Source organism: Canis lupus, chromosome 13 (assembly GCF_048164855.1).
Source record: "Canis lupus baileyi chromosome 13, mCanLup2.hap1, whole genome shotgun sequence".
In the NCBI taxonomy this organism is placed as follows: Eukaryota; Metazoa; Chordata; class Mammalia; order Carnivora; family Canidae; genus Canis; species Canis lupus.
Genome location: NC_132850.1, coordinates 45877649 through 45894571, shown reverse-complemented (window position 1 = coordinate 45894571; position 16923 = coordinate 45877649). Strand labels below are relative to the sequence as shown.

At 40.2% G+C, this 16923-nt stretch overlaps 1 protein-coding gene across 1 annotated transcript in view; it reads right to left on the bottom strand.

The window, feature by feature from the left end:
• LOC140602290 (14-3-3 protein zeta/delta-like) overlaps window positions 1-16151 on the bottom strand; it is a 49117-nt gene extending 32966 nt beyond the window's left edge. The window contains 3 exon segments of the mRNA XM_072771593.1: window positions 10055-10187; window positions 14329-14592; window positions 16137-16151. Of these exon segments, the coding sequence (XP_072627694.1) occupies window positions 10055-10187; window positions 14329-14592; window positions 16137-16151 (412 nt within the window).
• Window positions 16152-16923: the final 772 nt, after the last annotated feature.

Here is a 16923-nt window from a genome sequence, read left to right as displayed (position 1 = left end):
GTGAGTCTCTAGAATGTCCCAGGCCCACTGAGCAACCCCCTCCCTGTATTAGTTTTCTGGGGCTGCCATAACAAAGTACCACCATCTGGAGGCCTTAAGACAACAGATATTTATTGCCTCACAGTTCTGGAGGCTAGAAGACCAAAATCAAGGTATCAACAGGGCGTGCTCCCTCTGAAACTTGGAGTGGGGAGCTTTCCTTGTTTCTTCTAGTTCTCTAGCCCCAGACATTCCTTGGCTTGTGGCGGAATCACTCCAACCTTCATTCGGGACTCTCTTATTTCTCCTCACATAGTCATCTGCGCATGTCTGTGTTTAGTATCCAAATTTCCCCTTTCTATAAGGACGCCAGTCATATTGTATTAGGCTCACCCTAAGGACCTTACTTCAACTTTGCTGCACCTGCAAAGACCCTGTAACCAAATGGAGTGACATTCTGAGGCATTGGGCATTAGAACTTCAACATATCTTTGGGGGGGCACAATTCAACCCATAACACTCCTTGACCCTTCACCATGCTGGCCCAGTTCTTCTGTTTTCATTCTATAAATATGTCTATTTGAGGACCTACTATGTGCCACACACTGACAAAGCACCAAAGACAGAGCAGCGCAGAAGACCAAGGAGTGCATGGAGGGGAGAAGGGAGAGAGGGAGGTGTTGTGTCGCTGGGTACTGCCTGCTAGCCTTCTTCTGCAACTGGCCCTTGAAAAGCTTCCACCTGCCTACCTGCTATTCTGACAGCTGCTGCTCACTCACCTGGCTGCACTCTGGATTCTCTAGCCACCAGCCAGAAATCCAGAAATTGGACTGTAAGGATCCTGATTATCTGGGTCTCAGCAGCCGCCACCTGCTAGTATGAAGTATGGACTTCTACCCGGACTCTGAGCCCATGTCCTGCCTCTGAGATCAGAACAAGTTTTTATATCTAGGATTAATTCCCCCTCAGCCCTCACTACATTTAACCTTAGCTTCTTCGGCTTTCCTGCACCCCTCTTTTGAAGATTTATTTATTTATTTATTTATTTGAGAGAGAGAGAGAGAGAGAGAGAAAGAGAGAGGATACTAGTCATATCATATTAGAGCTCACCCTAATGACCTCACTTTAACTTACTACCCTGCAAAGACCCTATTACCAAATTAAAGTCACATTCTGAGGTACTGCATATAGGAAAGGGGCAGAGGGGAAAGAGGGAAAGAGAGAATCTCAAGCAGACTCCCTGCTGAGCATGGAGCCCATGGTGCTGGGCTTGATCTCATCACCCTAAGCTCACAGCTGGAGCTGAAACTAAGAGTTGGACACTGAGCTGACTGAGGCACCCAGGTGTCCCCATCCCCCTCTTTTGGTTGAAGCCTCCAACCAACTGTGTTTCTGATCCCCAAACCTAATGAATTGTTTTCATCAGAGCACCCTAGTCTACAGCTCTATTCATTGCAATGGAAAATGAGTCGATACAGCTGTATGATCCATGTGATGCTCAGCAGTATCAGGTGCCTCTCCTTTTTAGGAAGACATTTGGGACTTGTATCTTGGATCTAGGCAGGATTGGGAAAGAGCTTTGCAAACCCCTTTTCTGGAGGCACCAAGTGGGTCTCTGCTCCTTGTGGCAGCTAACTCACAGAATCAGACCTGCCCTATGTGAATAGGGTGACAGCTGAAAATGGTGGAGGGCTTTGGAGCAGGATATCTCTGGCATAAGTTAGATCTAGAAACTGATCCCACCAAGTGAGGGGGTGGGGTTTCATCCTCTCAAAGGCTTTGAGTTCATTTGAGAGAGTCCAATTTTCGAAGTTTAGAGAAGTCAAAGGTTTGTTTCTTTTTTTAAAAGATTTTATTTATTTATTCATGAGAGACACACAGAGTTAGAAGCAGAGACATAGGAAGAGGTAGAAGCAGATTCCATGCAGGGAGCCTGATGTGGGACTCGATCCCAGGAAAAGGCTTGTTTCTCAAAGGATCATCTCTCAGCTAAATGATGGCCTTCCAGCAGTAAAGCAAATGTTATAGTTAAAGTATTTCCCACTTCACGACTAGGTTTGGGAAAAGCAGTCCTTTTGCTGAGGTAGACTCCCTGTTTAAATGAAACAATAATTATGAAAACCAGAGATCTCTCAGCACAGTCTGCCATCTGTTGAGCACCTGCTCCTTGGGAGAGGCTTTACAGATATGATCTGTGGTCCTCATTTCATCCTGCAAGTTGACTGGTTATCTCCCACATTTTCTCGTCCTTCTTGTAGGAAATGCTTCTCTAACTACAATAATGTAGCTATATTGAGCCAGAAAGAAGTCAAGAGTCCTCTGAGATTCTAGAATTTGAGACAGAGAGCATGAGGCAGGTATTTTCTGGAGATAGCAACATGAGAATAAGAGACAAGTAATGGAAGAAGCTGGACAATAAGAAGAGTAAATGAAACACAGGGGTAGCCAGCCCTGCCTTGCCTCCTGGTTTGGTCTTTATTGCTTCCTATGAGATACCACAGTTTTCCTTTGTTTGTAATCTCATTTGAATGGCTTTTTTATTACAATCTAAGTACTAATATGAGTCTATTTTCCCATTTTACAGATGCAAAATCTGAGTCTTGGAGAAGTTTAAAATTTTGCATACGATTATATGACCAGTAAATGGTGGAAGCAAGATTTATATCTGGGTCTGGGAGACCAAAGTCTAGGACACTGGAGTCGGGGAGACTCTAAGAAGTTCTACACCCTATTGAGTTCTTATAGCTGTTAGATCCAGCTATGTGCTATTTCTGTGAAACATACTTAAAGCAAACTGTCACTGACTGAACATAAAAAAAGGCAAAGATATACCAGCCAAATGTAAATCAAATGGCATGTAAAAGATATTTGTCAAAAATATAGATTGTAATGCAGAAATCATTAGTGTAATGGGAGATATTTTATATTGATTTAAAATACAATATAAAAAAGATAAAATCATCAAGAATTATTTTACCCAAGCAATTGTGATCAAAATACATATAAAACCCAAAATTGGGCAGCCTGGGTGGCTCAGCAGTTTAGCACTTGCCTTCAGCCCAGGGCATGATCCTGGAGACCCGGATCAAGTCCTACATCAGGCTCTCTGCATGGAGCCTGCTTCTCCCTCTGCCTGTGTCTCTGCCTCCGTCTCTCTCTCTCTCTCTCTCTCTCTGGTCTCTCATGAATAAATAAATGAAATCTTTTTTTAAAAATCCACATTTAGGAATGAAAGGAGAATTGTCAAACCCATAATCACAATGGAGACTCTCATAGTTTTCAAAACTTGGCAAGTCAAGCAGTCAAAACCTATAACGTTATAGAGAATTTGAATCAATCACAAACAATTAATAGGCTAGCCAAGATACAAAAACTACACATTCTTTCCAAATTCCTATAGAACATTTAAAATTTTTATTATGTAGCAGGCCATGAAGAAAATCTCAATAAAGTTTAAATACTATATACAGCCACATTCTCTGATCATTATGCAAGAAAACTAGATATTAAGAACAAAACGTATCCAAAATAAATCTAAATACTTGTGGGGGAAAGACGACTTTAGTCATTCTTTAAAAAAACCAAAGTATTCAGAGTGGGGTACATCTACATGTGTGGCATAAATACATTTCCAAATTAAATTAAAATAACAAGGGTTTTGAAACAGTTTATAAAGCAATTTAATTTTTTATATATTTAAAAGGATATTCACATATATGATATTAAATACATAAATAACTTTTCTGGAAGAATGCACAAGAATCTGTTGACATTGGCTATCTTAAGAGAGATGGCATAGTGATCGGGTCAGGGAGGGGAACATTATAGAGAATTTAAATCACACATAATTATAAGCTATACAAAATACAAAATTACACATTCTTTCCAAGTCTATAGTGAATATATTTTAAAGTTTATTATGCAGCAAGCTACAAAGAAAACTTTAATAAATTCCAAGCACTATATACAGACTATGTTCTTTACATGAAGTGAGCATAACTAGTCAAAGGCTAACAAAGATTGTACATAAAGGAAAACTATAGACCAAATTTTCTTATTAATATCAATTAAAATATACTAAATAAAATAATAACAGAACCCAGAAGCATACTGAAATGATAATACACCATGACTATGTGGAGAAGGAGTATTTGTTTCAAGAATGTAAGAATATTCCAATATTTTGAAATCTTTAATTCCTTGTATTACTGCGTACAAGGAGAAAAACCATATGCTTATTTCTGCAGATGCTCAAAAGCATTTGATACAAATATATTTATTGTTATATATTAATATATTCAAATATATAGTAGACCAAATTATTGACAAAATAAAACTAGATGGAAAATTTTTCAACATGATATTTATCTGTATCTTTATCTGATTATGTATCTGTAGATACTGATATAAGTATAGACGTCTTTTCTCCAAAAACAAGGACTCGACTCATTTATTTGAACTAAACTGTGACTGCTGTTTACCAATTGGCTAGAAGGTCACATTACAGGCACAGTCAACCTGTGCCCGCATCTGATGTAGATCCCTTCTGGGCCTGAAAATTGTAAACAAAAATTTCTTTCCAGGGCACCATGCACACCCCAAGACTGTAGCTTTTGTGTGGAATCCAAGTATCAACTTGCTCCTTCCTCAAAATATGGCAACTTACATTTTTTGAACAGGAAGTCACAAGAGACATTTAAGTGTGTAAGGAAATACCATCTGTAGATAATATAGCCTTCAGATGACTGTGAAGACCTCTCCAAAATGAGGCTATTCTTGGTTACTTGGGGTTGCTTTCCAAATAGATATCTTGTTATGCATGCACACTATCAAGAAATTATCACTATAATAGGAAATGGGAATCATTCAATTAGAAAAAGCAGTATAAAATTTGTCCTTTACTGTGGCTAAAGTGATCAATGATACCACTGGAGCCCTCAAAGGCATTTAGCTCAGCCTCAACTCACTGACCAATCTTGTTACAAATGACAGACTTGCCCTCAACTTCCTCCTCAAGGGCCATGGAGGAATATGCAAAATGAATACCATATCCTGCTGTACCTGGAGTAATTCCATGGCCAAATAGAAAGATCAAAGCAGAAACTTAAGGAAAAAGCCACATGACTCTCTAAGGTAGGGCTTGAAGGTTTCTGAGATTTGTTAGGCTGCTTGGCCCAGAACTCGGAGGCGGCATGGTTGTGGTCAGTACTCTAGCTAGGTTGCCCTCATCCAGCTGCTTGGAATCTTGTTACTAACAGGCCTAATTATGGTAGCCTCCCAAGTGCTACATGGGACAGAGTCAATGGAATTAGTCCCAGCCTTCATCATTCTGATTACTAAGAGTAGCCGGGTTGCGACATGCTAATGGGAAAATTCTCCAGAAGCCAAGACTGTATAAAATAAGGGGTGGGTATTGTTGAGAGGCCATTTTCTACTGATCTGCTGCATTCCTGCCCACCTTGAAAACAGATACTAACTGCCCTTAATTCCAGACTATCTTTTCAAAGATGTTTGTGTAGCAAACAGTCTCAGAAGATAAAGAAGAGCAAAGGGTAGGTTTGCTTACAGCTTTGGACAATAAAGATAATGTCTCCCTCTGGAGCAAAGATCAGGCATAGTTTACTGCTTAATATAAAAGTTCAAGTTCCCTAAGCTCAGGATTCCTATCCTGTAATGCAACCACTGCATGTGCAGGCATCTATCTGCATCACTCTCCTAAGACTTGGGAGCAAGGATAATTGGCAAAGTATGCTGATGTTCATGCTTATTGCTGTGCTGGGAGTTTTCAAGTTCTTTTTCTCCAACCTAGGAGTCTCATGTCTTCGGCCCGCATTCATGGAACTGTGGCAGACCAACTTGTTAGCTTGCAAGTAGGGTAAGATCTCAAGACCTCATACTTCTTGACAATAATAGAAAATAGAGACTGACTTATCTAGGCCAGTCTACAGAGAAAACCACTTTTTAAATAAAAATACTGTGGCTTCTTGTCAAATAAGACTTGAGGTTGTCTTGATATACCTTGGATCTAGAGGCATTGTGAAAACCTTCCCAAAGGTCCCTTCAAATATGACCTCCAGGCCCACACATTCAGTCTAGATTCTTCCATTCTAAAATTTCTAAGTCTTGCTTAAGTTCTACCTTTGAACCTACTTGAAGAAAGTATTTCTTTATCTAATACACAAAACTTCTCTCCAGGGATATTAGGCTGTCCTACAAAAATGTAACACTGGTTTCTTCATTTTTCTTTTGGGTATTTCAATAGCTCTGAGCCCTTAGAAATAAAACTCTCACATAAATCACTTATTAATCATTTATTAATTTATGAAATATTTTTAACACCTGGTATATCCAACACATAGTAAGTGTTCAGTGACTACTTATTGAATGAAAGAAATTTCAATCTAGTAAGGAAATAGCCCTCAATCAAATCAATCCTCAAATTATATATAATTACAAACTGAAAAGTACCATAGTGGAAAAATTCTAGGGAAAGAGACAGCATTACGAGTAATATAGGAAGTGACACTGAAACTGGGAACTGAAGAAGGAGAAGGAGGAGAGGTTAACTGAACAAAAGGATGGTGATAAGCAATACATTTCAGGAAGAAGGAAGAGTATTGACTCACTTTTCTTGGTCCTCCTCCTTTTTTCCAAATCTTGTTTGATGGCCAGCTAGAAAAGTCGGCTTTTCCTTTCAAGAGACCTCATTTCCCACCCCCCGATCTCAGGTGGAATTGGTGCCCAAATTCACTATTATCCAGAGGGCCTCAATGGCAGGTATCATTTTTGTCTACTTCATCAGTCCCTTCACTGACTCCAAACAGATTTCCAATCTCAGCAGTCTTCAACCATGCACTTGCTCACTGAGGGGGCACACCCCACTCTCTCCTGATTTGCATACCCTGAGCCCAAATACTCGTGCAACTTTTATCAGTTACCCACCTCTGTATATATCCGCTGTTCTCATAGTTATCTCATCCCTCAAGTGACTTCAAAAAACAAGAATTGCATTAATCTTTATGATACAACATACCTTAAAGAGATGATGGAAATAACAGAACTAGAAAAATAGAATCTCAACTCCTTATGGGGTCATTTGTGAGCACAGCAAATTCTTGTACTAATTGACCTGGCATTTTTCTGAACAAAGTAAATGGAAAGTTAGCTAGCCACAAACAAATGCCTAGTGGCCAATGGCAAACTTCATTTATTATAGTAAATACTGGTCCCATTAATCATATTAAGGTACCAGCTATCTCCCCATACAAGTGTCGGAGCATCGCGAAACTGTACTTACTGACCACTCTGTAAAAAAGCATAGAAATGTCTGTGTTTTAAACATCCTCCTTAATCATTCAGATCAGAAGAGGGATGTGCCATTGAGTGGAGGAAATATGTGACTGACATTGAGTGTGGTATAAGCCTATCTCATGTTCAAGCTTTGCTATGGGCCTGGGTAAAGCACCAGTTCTGGTCAATGCCAGCCAAATTTGCTGTCAATAATAAGATAAATCCATGACAGGGTAAGAATTGCTGTCTACAACAGAAAACTGCTTCTTGTTAGTGACATTACTTTGCTGTTCTATGACCTGCTTCTTCGGGTGATGAATAATATGACAGGCTTTTTGTGTGCTTGTCCAATAAAATTTATAGTTCCTTGCAGTGAAATGAAACTGGGTATTGAAGCTCTGTAAAACGCGAAGCTGATATTTTCTTAGATATTAACTTGAATTAAGCCTGTTATGATGCCATTTTCATTTGGAAAAAAAATAAAATATATGATTGCTTTTTGGAGATATGACTTCTGAGTCTCTGAAGTATTTTCACTTCACCCAGGCTTTCTCTTTCCAAATTAAAAGTTCAACACTGAAGACAAGAAGTCATGATTATTTGAGAAGTTCTTGTCTAGGGAGTTTATATTTTAAATTCTATCAATTTTTTGTTTTGAAATTGCAAACATAATAAGTGCTAATGTAGTGGTGATTGAAAGAAGATTTCATTCCCTTTTCTCTTAATGTTAATGCAAAACAAAAGTACAACAGATAAGGAGTGTCTGTGGGTATAATAGGGAATATCAGTGAAACTCATTTGTTATTGAAAAGACAATCAATAAAGCCTTTCCAAAAAAATAAATCAGGGGAATAGTTTCTTCTTTCACTTTGAATGAATAAGGAGAGAATCATAAAATTTAAGAGGGATGAATCCAAAGATTGATAGCAGCTGGCTGTAGTAGGCACTCAGAGAGAAAAATCCAAAAATGGGCTCTCCTCAGTCACACTTCACAGAGCTCTGCGGTCTGTGCAGAGACTGAGGAGGCCTGCAGATTGAGTGCTAGGACTCAGAATTCAACTCAACTGTGCTGAGTATTTCTATGAGTAGGTTTCCATGAGTGAAACATAGTTCCCAAGTTCAGGTTAACTTTTTAATAAAAAGAGAGAGCACGCAAATAGTTCATCATTGTACAGAGGAGCCAGTTCACATAGGAACTAACAAAGTATCCCACTTAATTGTAATTCCATAGCGTTCTCACAGTATGGCTCCCACCACTGACAGACTTGTATTGGTGGGGTTAAGAGCCACTGTGCTCTTTTGCTCCACAACCCTACTCATATTCTCACCATAAACCAAGAGTACCCACTGTGAGGAAAACCTTCCATAGATAAGCGGTGAAAGGGGAACAGAAAGTACACTAACTGGAAGTCTTCCAAATCACCTTCCTCTCCATCAAAAATTTCTAGTTTATCTGCCAACTTGAAATAACTAGGAGTTTCTTTTTCCTCTTAGTTCTTCAAAGTGCTAAAGGCTGGGGTTTTCCGTAATCAAAACAGCAAAGTAAATTGTCTCGTGTCTCCTGGCTGTAAGTTCCCATTCTGAGAAGCTTAGTGTGTCTACCACAGTCACAGCCTCTTCTGAAAGACCTCTCTGTGCATAGGTCAGTGGGGTGGTATCCTGTGGTATCATCCACAGTGATGGCCACAGATGATTGGACCAGAGATGGGTGTTTGTTAGCCAATGATAACTTGGCTAGAGGCCTATGAGGGAGCACAGTACAAGAGCTCAGTCATAAAAGGAGGTTGGGTAAGAGTTGAGCCCAACCAGAAGCTCTTTGAGACATTGAGTACAAAGCATTCTGAGAGAGTCAGCAGGCTGGAGAGGCCAAGAGACACACACACACGCAAAGAAGGAAGTAAGCAAAAACTGCCTGGTAGTGGAAGCTCTGAGTAAACAAAAAATCTTGAGATAAATACAGGAGATTAAAAATAGTTATTCAAAGGGCGCCTCACTGGTGCAATCGGTTAAGCTTGGAACTCTTCTTGGTTTCAACTCAGGTCTGATTTCAGTTTCAAGAGACACCCCACCAACCTGTGCTGAGAGCATGTCTGCTTGAATTTCTTTCTCCCTCTGCTTCTACCCCCTCACCCTATGTGCTCGCTCCCACTCACTCTCTCTTTCACTCTCAAATGAATAAATCTTGAAAAAATAGTCATTCAATTATAGTAGTAACAAGAGCAGACACAGAAGCCAGAAAGAGTAGAGAATTCATTCTAGAAGAATAAAATAATAAGTGGAGCTAAGCAGAGTGGAAGACTTGAATCATGAACATGGCCAGCTGTCAAGGTCACTGTCAAGACATTAGATAGACACACTGTGAGAGCTTTCATTACATGCTCAAGAGTAGTAACATTTTATGTTTAGTTTTCTAGGGTTAGTTTGGGTTATTTTTACTTTTTCTGGGTTTTCTTATTTTCTTCTGTAATCTTAAAATCAGCCCTGTTAACTGAGATAATAGACTGTTCTGTATTCCTTACATCTTGTAAGAACCTAGCAGTTCTTCAGATCACCTTGTAAATGGCTCAGAGCAACACGCTCAAATGCAATAAAATTCAAAGATCTCCACATTGTACTGTTTTAATAAGCAGGGCCTACAATATGTTCCAACCTGCCATTCTCTTTGAAGAAGATATTCCACTATGCCCAGGACTCTAAGACTCCTGGAAACTTCATTGAAGTGGTAGACCCCTTTGTCTCTTTTTATAGGACATAGTTCCTTCTCCCTGGCATACATGTATCTTACCAAGCAAGGCATCTGGATACCTCTTCATTTCAGCTCTGTGCCTGATGATACCATCGATATAGGGTACCACTATGATGACGCATAGGATAATGAGATGTTCAAAGTGCTTGTGTACTGTACTCTGACATGGAACCTGAAAATTGACATAACCCTGAGGCAAAAGAGTAAAGGTGCTCTACTAAATAGGGGAAAGCAAACTGGGCTATTTTCTCTGCTCAGGGGACAACAAAGTAGAGTCTGAAGGTAAAATCTGGTTCATTGTTTATTTTATTAACACACTTTATTTTTTAGAATGATTTTAGATTTATAGAAAAATCGATCATTGTATAGAGAGCACCTATATAACTCCCCCTCCAACAATTTCTTCGATTATTAACACTCTACATTAGAATGAAACACTTGTTACAGTTAACAAACCAATATTGATATATTATTACTAAATAAAGCCCATAGTTTATCTAGACTTCCCAAATTTTTACCTAACATTCTTCATTTCTGCTCTAGGATCCCATTCAAGATATCTCATTACATTTAGTTGTCATATGTGCTTAGGTTGCTTGTGGCTATGACAGATTGTCAAACTTTCCTTGTTGTTGAAGACCCTGACAGTTTAAAGGAGTAGTAATCAGGAATATTATAGAATCTCCTTCTATTGGAATTTGATAATTTTCTCATGATAAGACTGAGATTATGGATTTTTGGGAAGAATTTTGGAGACTTAAAATGCCATTTTTATCACATTATATCAAGGTACATATTATCAATCTGATTCACAACGGTTGATGATGACCTCCATCACCTGGCTAAAGCATTACTATTTGTAACAGTACTATTTAAAATAGTACTATTTTACTATTACTGTTACTGTTTGTCAGATTTCTCTATTGTGAAATTACTTTTTCCTGTCTTTCCATACTGTACTCTTTGGAAAGAAATCACTATGCTCAGCCCACAATTAAAGAGTGGAGAGTTGTACTCCTCCTCCTTTAGGGTAGGGAATCTATAAGCTTAGAATTTTTCTGCATGAGACATTGTCTCTTCTTCTCATTTACTAATTTATTCAATCTTTTGTTTGTTATCGGTATGGGTTCATGGATATTTACCTAATACTTTGGGTTACAATCCAATACTACTTTATTTTGTTGCTCAGATTGTTTCAGCTTTAGCCGTTGGGAGCTCTTTCATTTGGCACCCTTGACATATCCCCCACAATGTGATTTTTTTCTTTTGAACACCTTACTTCTTGTTTTTGCTTTGTTTTGTTTTTAAGGATTTTATTTATTCATGAGAGACTCAGAGAGAGAGAGGCAGAGACATAGAGAGAGAAGCAGGCTCCCGGCAGGAGTCTGATGCGGGACTTGATCCCAGGATCCAGGGATCATGACCTGAGCCAAAGGCAGACGCTCAACCACTGAGCCAACCAGGAGCCCACTTTTTGGTTTGTGTTGTGTGTTTCTTAATCCAGTCTTAGAATCAGACAATCTTCCAAGAAGCTGTCTTTCTTTTTATTGGTGAAATATGTTAGAATTATGCCCAAGATCTGGGCACAAGATGTGCTTGTTGCTACCGGGGCATTTACTGCCTATTTTTGTCAATGAAATTTTACTGGAATGCAGCCATGTCTATTTGTTTGTGCATGGTCTGTGGCTGCTTTTGTCTTCCAAAGACAGAGCTGAATAGTTGCAACAGAGGCCATATGATCTGCAAAGCTTGTATTACAATCATATATTAAATTATGTATGATATATAATATTATAATTATAATATTAGTGTATTATTTATCATATGTTAATTATATCATATATATTATCTGGCATCATACAGAAAAAGTCTGCCAATACCTGGAATAGAGTAAAAAGAATAAACTTAACCAGTCCCTTCAAACATAGGTTCTAGAAATTCCCCCATAAGGGAAGAAGACCACATCTGGAGCAGAAGCTGCAATTAGAGTCATCATCTGATTGAGTTTACAGTAATCCACTGGGGTCTCTGAGATCCATTTGTGTTCTACTCCAGTCAAACCAGGAAGTTACATGGAGATGCTAAACCACTCTCTGCTTCCAATATCCAATTATGTCATTAGTCTTAGCAGTCTCTTCATAAATGTTAGATGGGTTTGATGAACAGTTTTTGGGTAGGACCTAGTGGGAACCCTAGAATACCACCCCCCACCAAGATAAAAACAAATTCTCTTTAATTTAAATGTGTCTTATCCCCCTCCTTGACCTAGTGCCCCTGAATCCATTCCCTAATAATGTTCCAAAGATACTTTGATAAATAAAGGGGAGAAATTGACTCTTTTGTTATATAAAGCCTATTGCTTTGACATTTGACTTTGTAATTGCTCCTCCCCCCCACCCAAGGCATGCTGCCATTTAATTATAGGTCTGTAGACAGTGAAGAATTTTGGGAGCTTAGAAATAAAGAATTGACATTTCCTTGTAGAGTCAGTCCTCAGAGAGGTTATTACAGGATTTTCTACTAAGGCAAGAACAACTTCTTCAGCGAGTTGATTCTCATCAGGACATAGACTAAGGCTTTTTGCTTTCTGTAGCTAAAATTCAGTAGAATTTTTCAAAGCTAGTGTCCTTATAATGCTTTGTGGACTGCTATGTATGGACACATGTTCTTCTGTGCCGCCACTCCCCACCAAGAGACCCAGTGCAGTGGGGGATCAAAATAGTGTGAGGCCTCTGAATCCTTTCATACAACCCCATTTCTCTTCTCAGGGTTCCACATTTCTTATGTTCAGTGTTCTATCCACAAAGCTGAGAACTTAACAGATCACAGCAAACTTCGTAATTAACCATTGCATTTGCCTCACAGTAATTCTGACCTCGCTGCAATGGATTATTTTAGCATAGTTATATATGATCCCCTTTTTTTCTAGTCATGCTTTGAGCTGAGAATTTAGTGATTTGAGGTCATTATTTTCTTTATAAGCTACTCTTGATTGCTCTTAGTAACCATCCCCACCTCCTCCCCACATTCTTTGTGTGCTTCTTTCCTTCTGTTCTATTCAATAGCATTAGCTGCTTGGATTCCCCAAACTTGATTGTTTCACCTCTGCATGCCATAAGCTAACAGATTCTTATTCTTGAATACTATTACTAGGACTTTCTGCCCTCATCCCCAACTTTCCAGAAAATTAATCCCTGAATCCTTCCCTCTCCTCTTTCTTGGGATGCTGGAATCACTCCAATTTCTATTTCTGAACTAGTCAGGGGGTTATAAGACAGAAACAGACTATTTTCATCAGGTTATACTAAACCTACAACGGGCTCGCTGGCTTTCAAAAGAGACCTCAAAATACAGTGGTTCAAACAACATAACAGTCCAGGAGAATTCAGGCAATCCAAGGTAGATAGGTGGCTCAGCTCTATGAAGTCACCCAGGGAGCCTGGTTCTTTCTCTGAATTATCCTATCATCTCCTCAAATGTTTCTCCTATTCACTAAGTCAAAGCCAGTGTCCCAGTAGAATATACCCATTCAGCCCCTAAGAGGGAAAATACGGAAGGGAAATGCAAGCATGTTCCTTTTGAAGAAATGATATGGAAATTATAAACATGACTTCTGCTCATGCTTCCCTGATGACAATTTAGTTGCATGGCCATGCCTGGCTATGAAGCAGACTGGAAATTTAAGGCTCTAGCCCTGTGGCCATTTGTCCTGCTGAAGCTCAGGGGAGGACATCCTGTTACTAAAAGGAAAAGGGGAATATAAGTATTGGGAAGCAGTAACCCATCACACTGATTCAGGTTGTAAGTAGAAAAGAAATGTATTAAAAGGTGACTAACAAGCTCACAGAAAGACCAGGAGATTTTGAGAAGAAGGCTCAGAAAAGGGATGCTTAGGTGGCTCAGTGGTTGAGTGCCTGCCTTCAGTTTGGGGTGTGATCCCAAGGTCCTGGGATCGAGTCCTGCCTCATCAAGCTCCTTACAGGGAGCCTGCTTCTCCCTCTGCTTATGTTTCTACTTCTCTGTGTCTCCCATGAATAAATAAATAAAATCTTTTTTTTTTTTTAAAAAGCAAAAAAAAAAAAAAGGTGTCTCAGAAAACAAGCAGAAGAAAAGAAGTCCAGAACCAAAGAGAAAATCATAATTTCAGGACTCTTAAGTAGAGAGCACTGCTTCTGGTACCACTGAACACTGGGCCCCAGAGCTTGCACTCTTGCCACCAGCACAGGAAACCAGGTAGACTGTGTGGTGTTCATGGAGTGATACTGCTCAGATCTTCAAGAGAAGCTCCTATGGGAGCAGAGCTGACCACACACCTCTAGCTGCTGGTCTGCCATCACTGAAGTCATGCTTCCCAGGCTGCTGTTCAGGACACTGGTGCTGTCCCATTTCTGCCCCATGCAGGGTTCCCCTGAAGGGCAACTATGGTAGCTGACAAATGGCCTCCCAAAGATGTTCACATCTGAACTCCCTGAACCTGTGGACTTTACTTTATATGACAAAAGGGGCTTGGCTGGTACAGTTTTGAGATGGAGCTTATCCTGGGTGATGTAGATGGGCCAGCGATAGTCACAAGGGTCCTTAGAAGAAGAGAGTAGGAGAGCAGAGTAGGGATTGGAGGGATGTAGCCACAGGTCAAGGAATGCTGACAATCTCTAGAAGTGGGAAAGTGCAAGGAACAGCTTTTCCCCTGGAGTCCTCCAGAGGAATCAGCCCTGTTGACCCACTGATTTAAGCCCAGTGAGACTCATTGCAGACTTCTGACTTCCAGAACTGTGAGACAACAAATCTGTGTTGCTTTAAGCCCCTAAGCTTCAGTTCCTTCATTATAGCCATAAGAAATGAATATAGTGACTTTTATCTGGCGATGTTCCCTTGGCCAGGCCAAGATTTTCTGAGTTGTGCTTCTGTCTGAGACCCTTTTCCTCCTCCCTTCTTTCACAACTGTCACACCTGCCTTTCTGTCTAATGGTTCTCCACCAATTCCCACTCCCTCTTTGTCCCCCAGAGCTGTTTTCCCTAATAAATCTTTGCAGCTCTAATCTCATGTAGACATCTGCTTCTTGGAGAATCTGCACCAACAAATGCTACCAGCCCCACTCCCTCCTGCCCCAGGGAACTGGAGGTTGTAGCCATCCTCATTCTCCAGAATGGGTTCTCCACTGCCCTTCTTTAGTGACTCATAGCTTTTAATTCATGGTACAGGAAGGTGCCTGATTGATCAACCCCAGTCCCATTACTCCACTCCAAGGGTTGGGGTGCTGGGAAAGTGAGTCTCTAACCTGCTTTATTGCCATAGTTGAGCAGGGCTCTAATTCTTAAGATTCATGCAGTGTCTGAGCTTTCCCTGAGCTTTAAAAGCAGGTCCATGTACTGCACAGTTTGCCAAGTGGCAAGTAGCTATGAGAGTATCTCCCTTCCAACAATCTGAATCCCATTCTGTGTGACCAAGAGGTATCCAGTGATCTTTCCCAAGAATTTCTGAGGATTTATGGGAGAAGCTTGTGGCTTTTGCTTAGCTACTGTTACAAATCAACTCTTGCCATAACCTGATCTCATTTCCCTGTGACTTGTCTGCCCTGTGTGGACACCATCTCCTCCCTTTATTCTAACAACCCTGCTAACACCAGCCATAGAGTGTGATAAAACTTTACTAAGGGTCTGAGAACAACCTGAGGAGTCATACCACAAAAAACAGGAAATATAAAACCTGATATCATTACTCCCATAGCCAATTGGTCATAGCCTTGTCAAAGGGAGGCCTTATAAGCACACTCCACTCTGAACTGCCTACCACCATGATGCTAAAGTCCACTTCTCCTCCCTAGGAATCCCCTTCATTCCCACTCCACTCATCTCCACCTGCCTCTGAGGAAGCCTATTAGAGAAAAAAAAATCTATTGATGAACACATCTCTGAGAGCAGTTTAGCTTTTCTCTGTCTTAATCTTTCTCTTTCAGAATGGAAGCGTGGCCCTATCTTCGCTTAACAACAATAAGGAAGTCTGTTACAGTGTTATTCCAATCAAAAGGATGGTCTCTGAAGATGATTTCTGCCACCACTCCTTGAGTAATAAGGGGCAAATTCGAGGCAGGTTTAAAAATAGCAGTGTCCCTAAACTTACCTTATGCCACTCCATCTCACCACCATACATACACACCCATGTACAGAGGTAGACAGGTAGATGATATGTGATGATAGATATATAGATGATAGATGATAGATAGATAGATAGATAGATGATATAGTAGATAGAAGATAGGTGAAAAAGGAAATAGATGATAGATAGGATAGATTATAAATAGAAAGAAAGAGAGAGAGAAATTATGAGCTTCACTTCCTGAGGAGAACTATTATCATATTGGCTTGCCAGAACTTTCCAACAATCCCATAAGTGCCTCCAAATCAGCATTCCCCTATGGCCTCTGCTCATAGTCCAGTGGCCCCGCTATATGGCAGTATCCCTAGCAGAGGCTCAAACTTTCAGAGGTGCAATTCCTGCTGGCTGCCCAGGCTTCCCTGTGTCAGTCACAGGGATGTGGTGTTTTAGGAGTCCTCAGCTGACCCTCCTTGGCTCCAACCATCTCACCAGACAGTAGTGGTTGGGTGTTTAACCATATATTGAATCAAACTCCACTGAAACCTATAAGAGGGGGGGAAAACCCCACTGAGGGAACATGCAGATAGCTTTTAGAGACAAATCACTCCCAGTGGGTTAGGGGGAACATAACTGCTCTGGAGCCTTTGACCCTGTCCCTTGAATCTTCCCCCTTTATTTAGAATACTTACTTTCTGTCCTTATCACCCCTGGTCCTATTTCCCCTACCATAGACATAGACAAAGCACCATCCACAAAGCAGAAGAAAAGATCAATTAAAATTCTTCAGAGGTGAATAAAGAACTTGACCTGA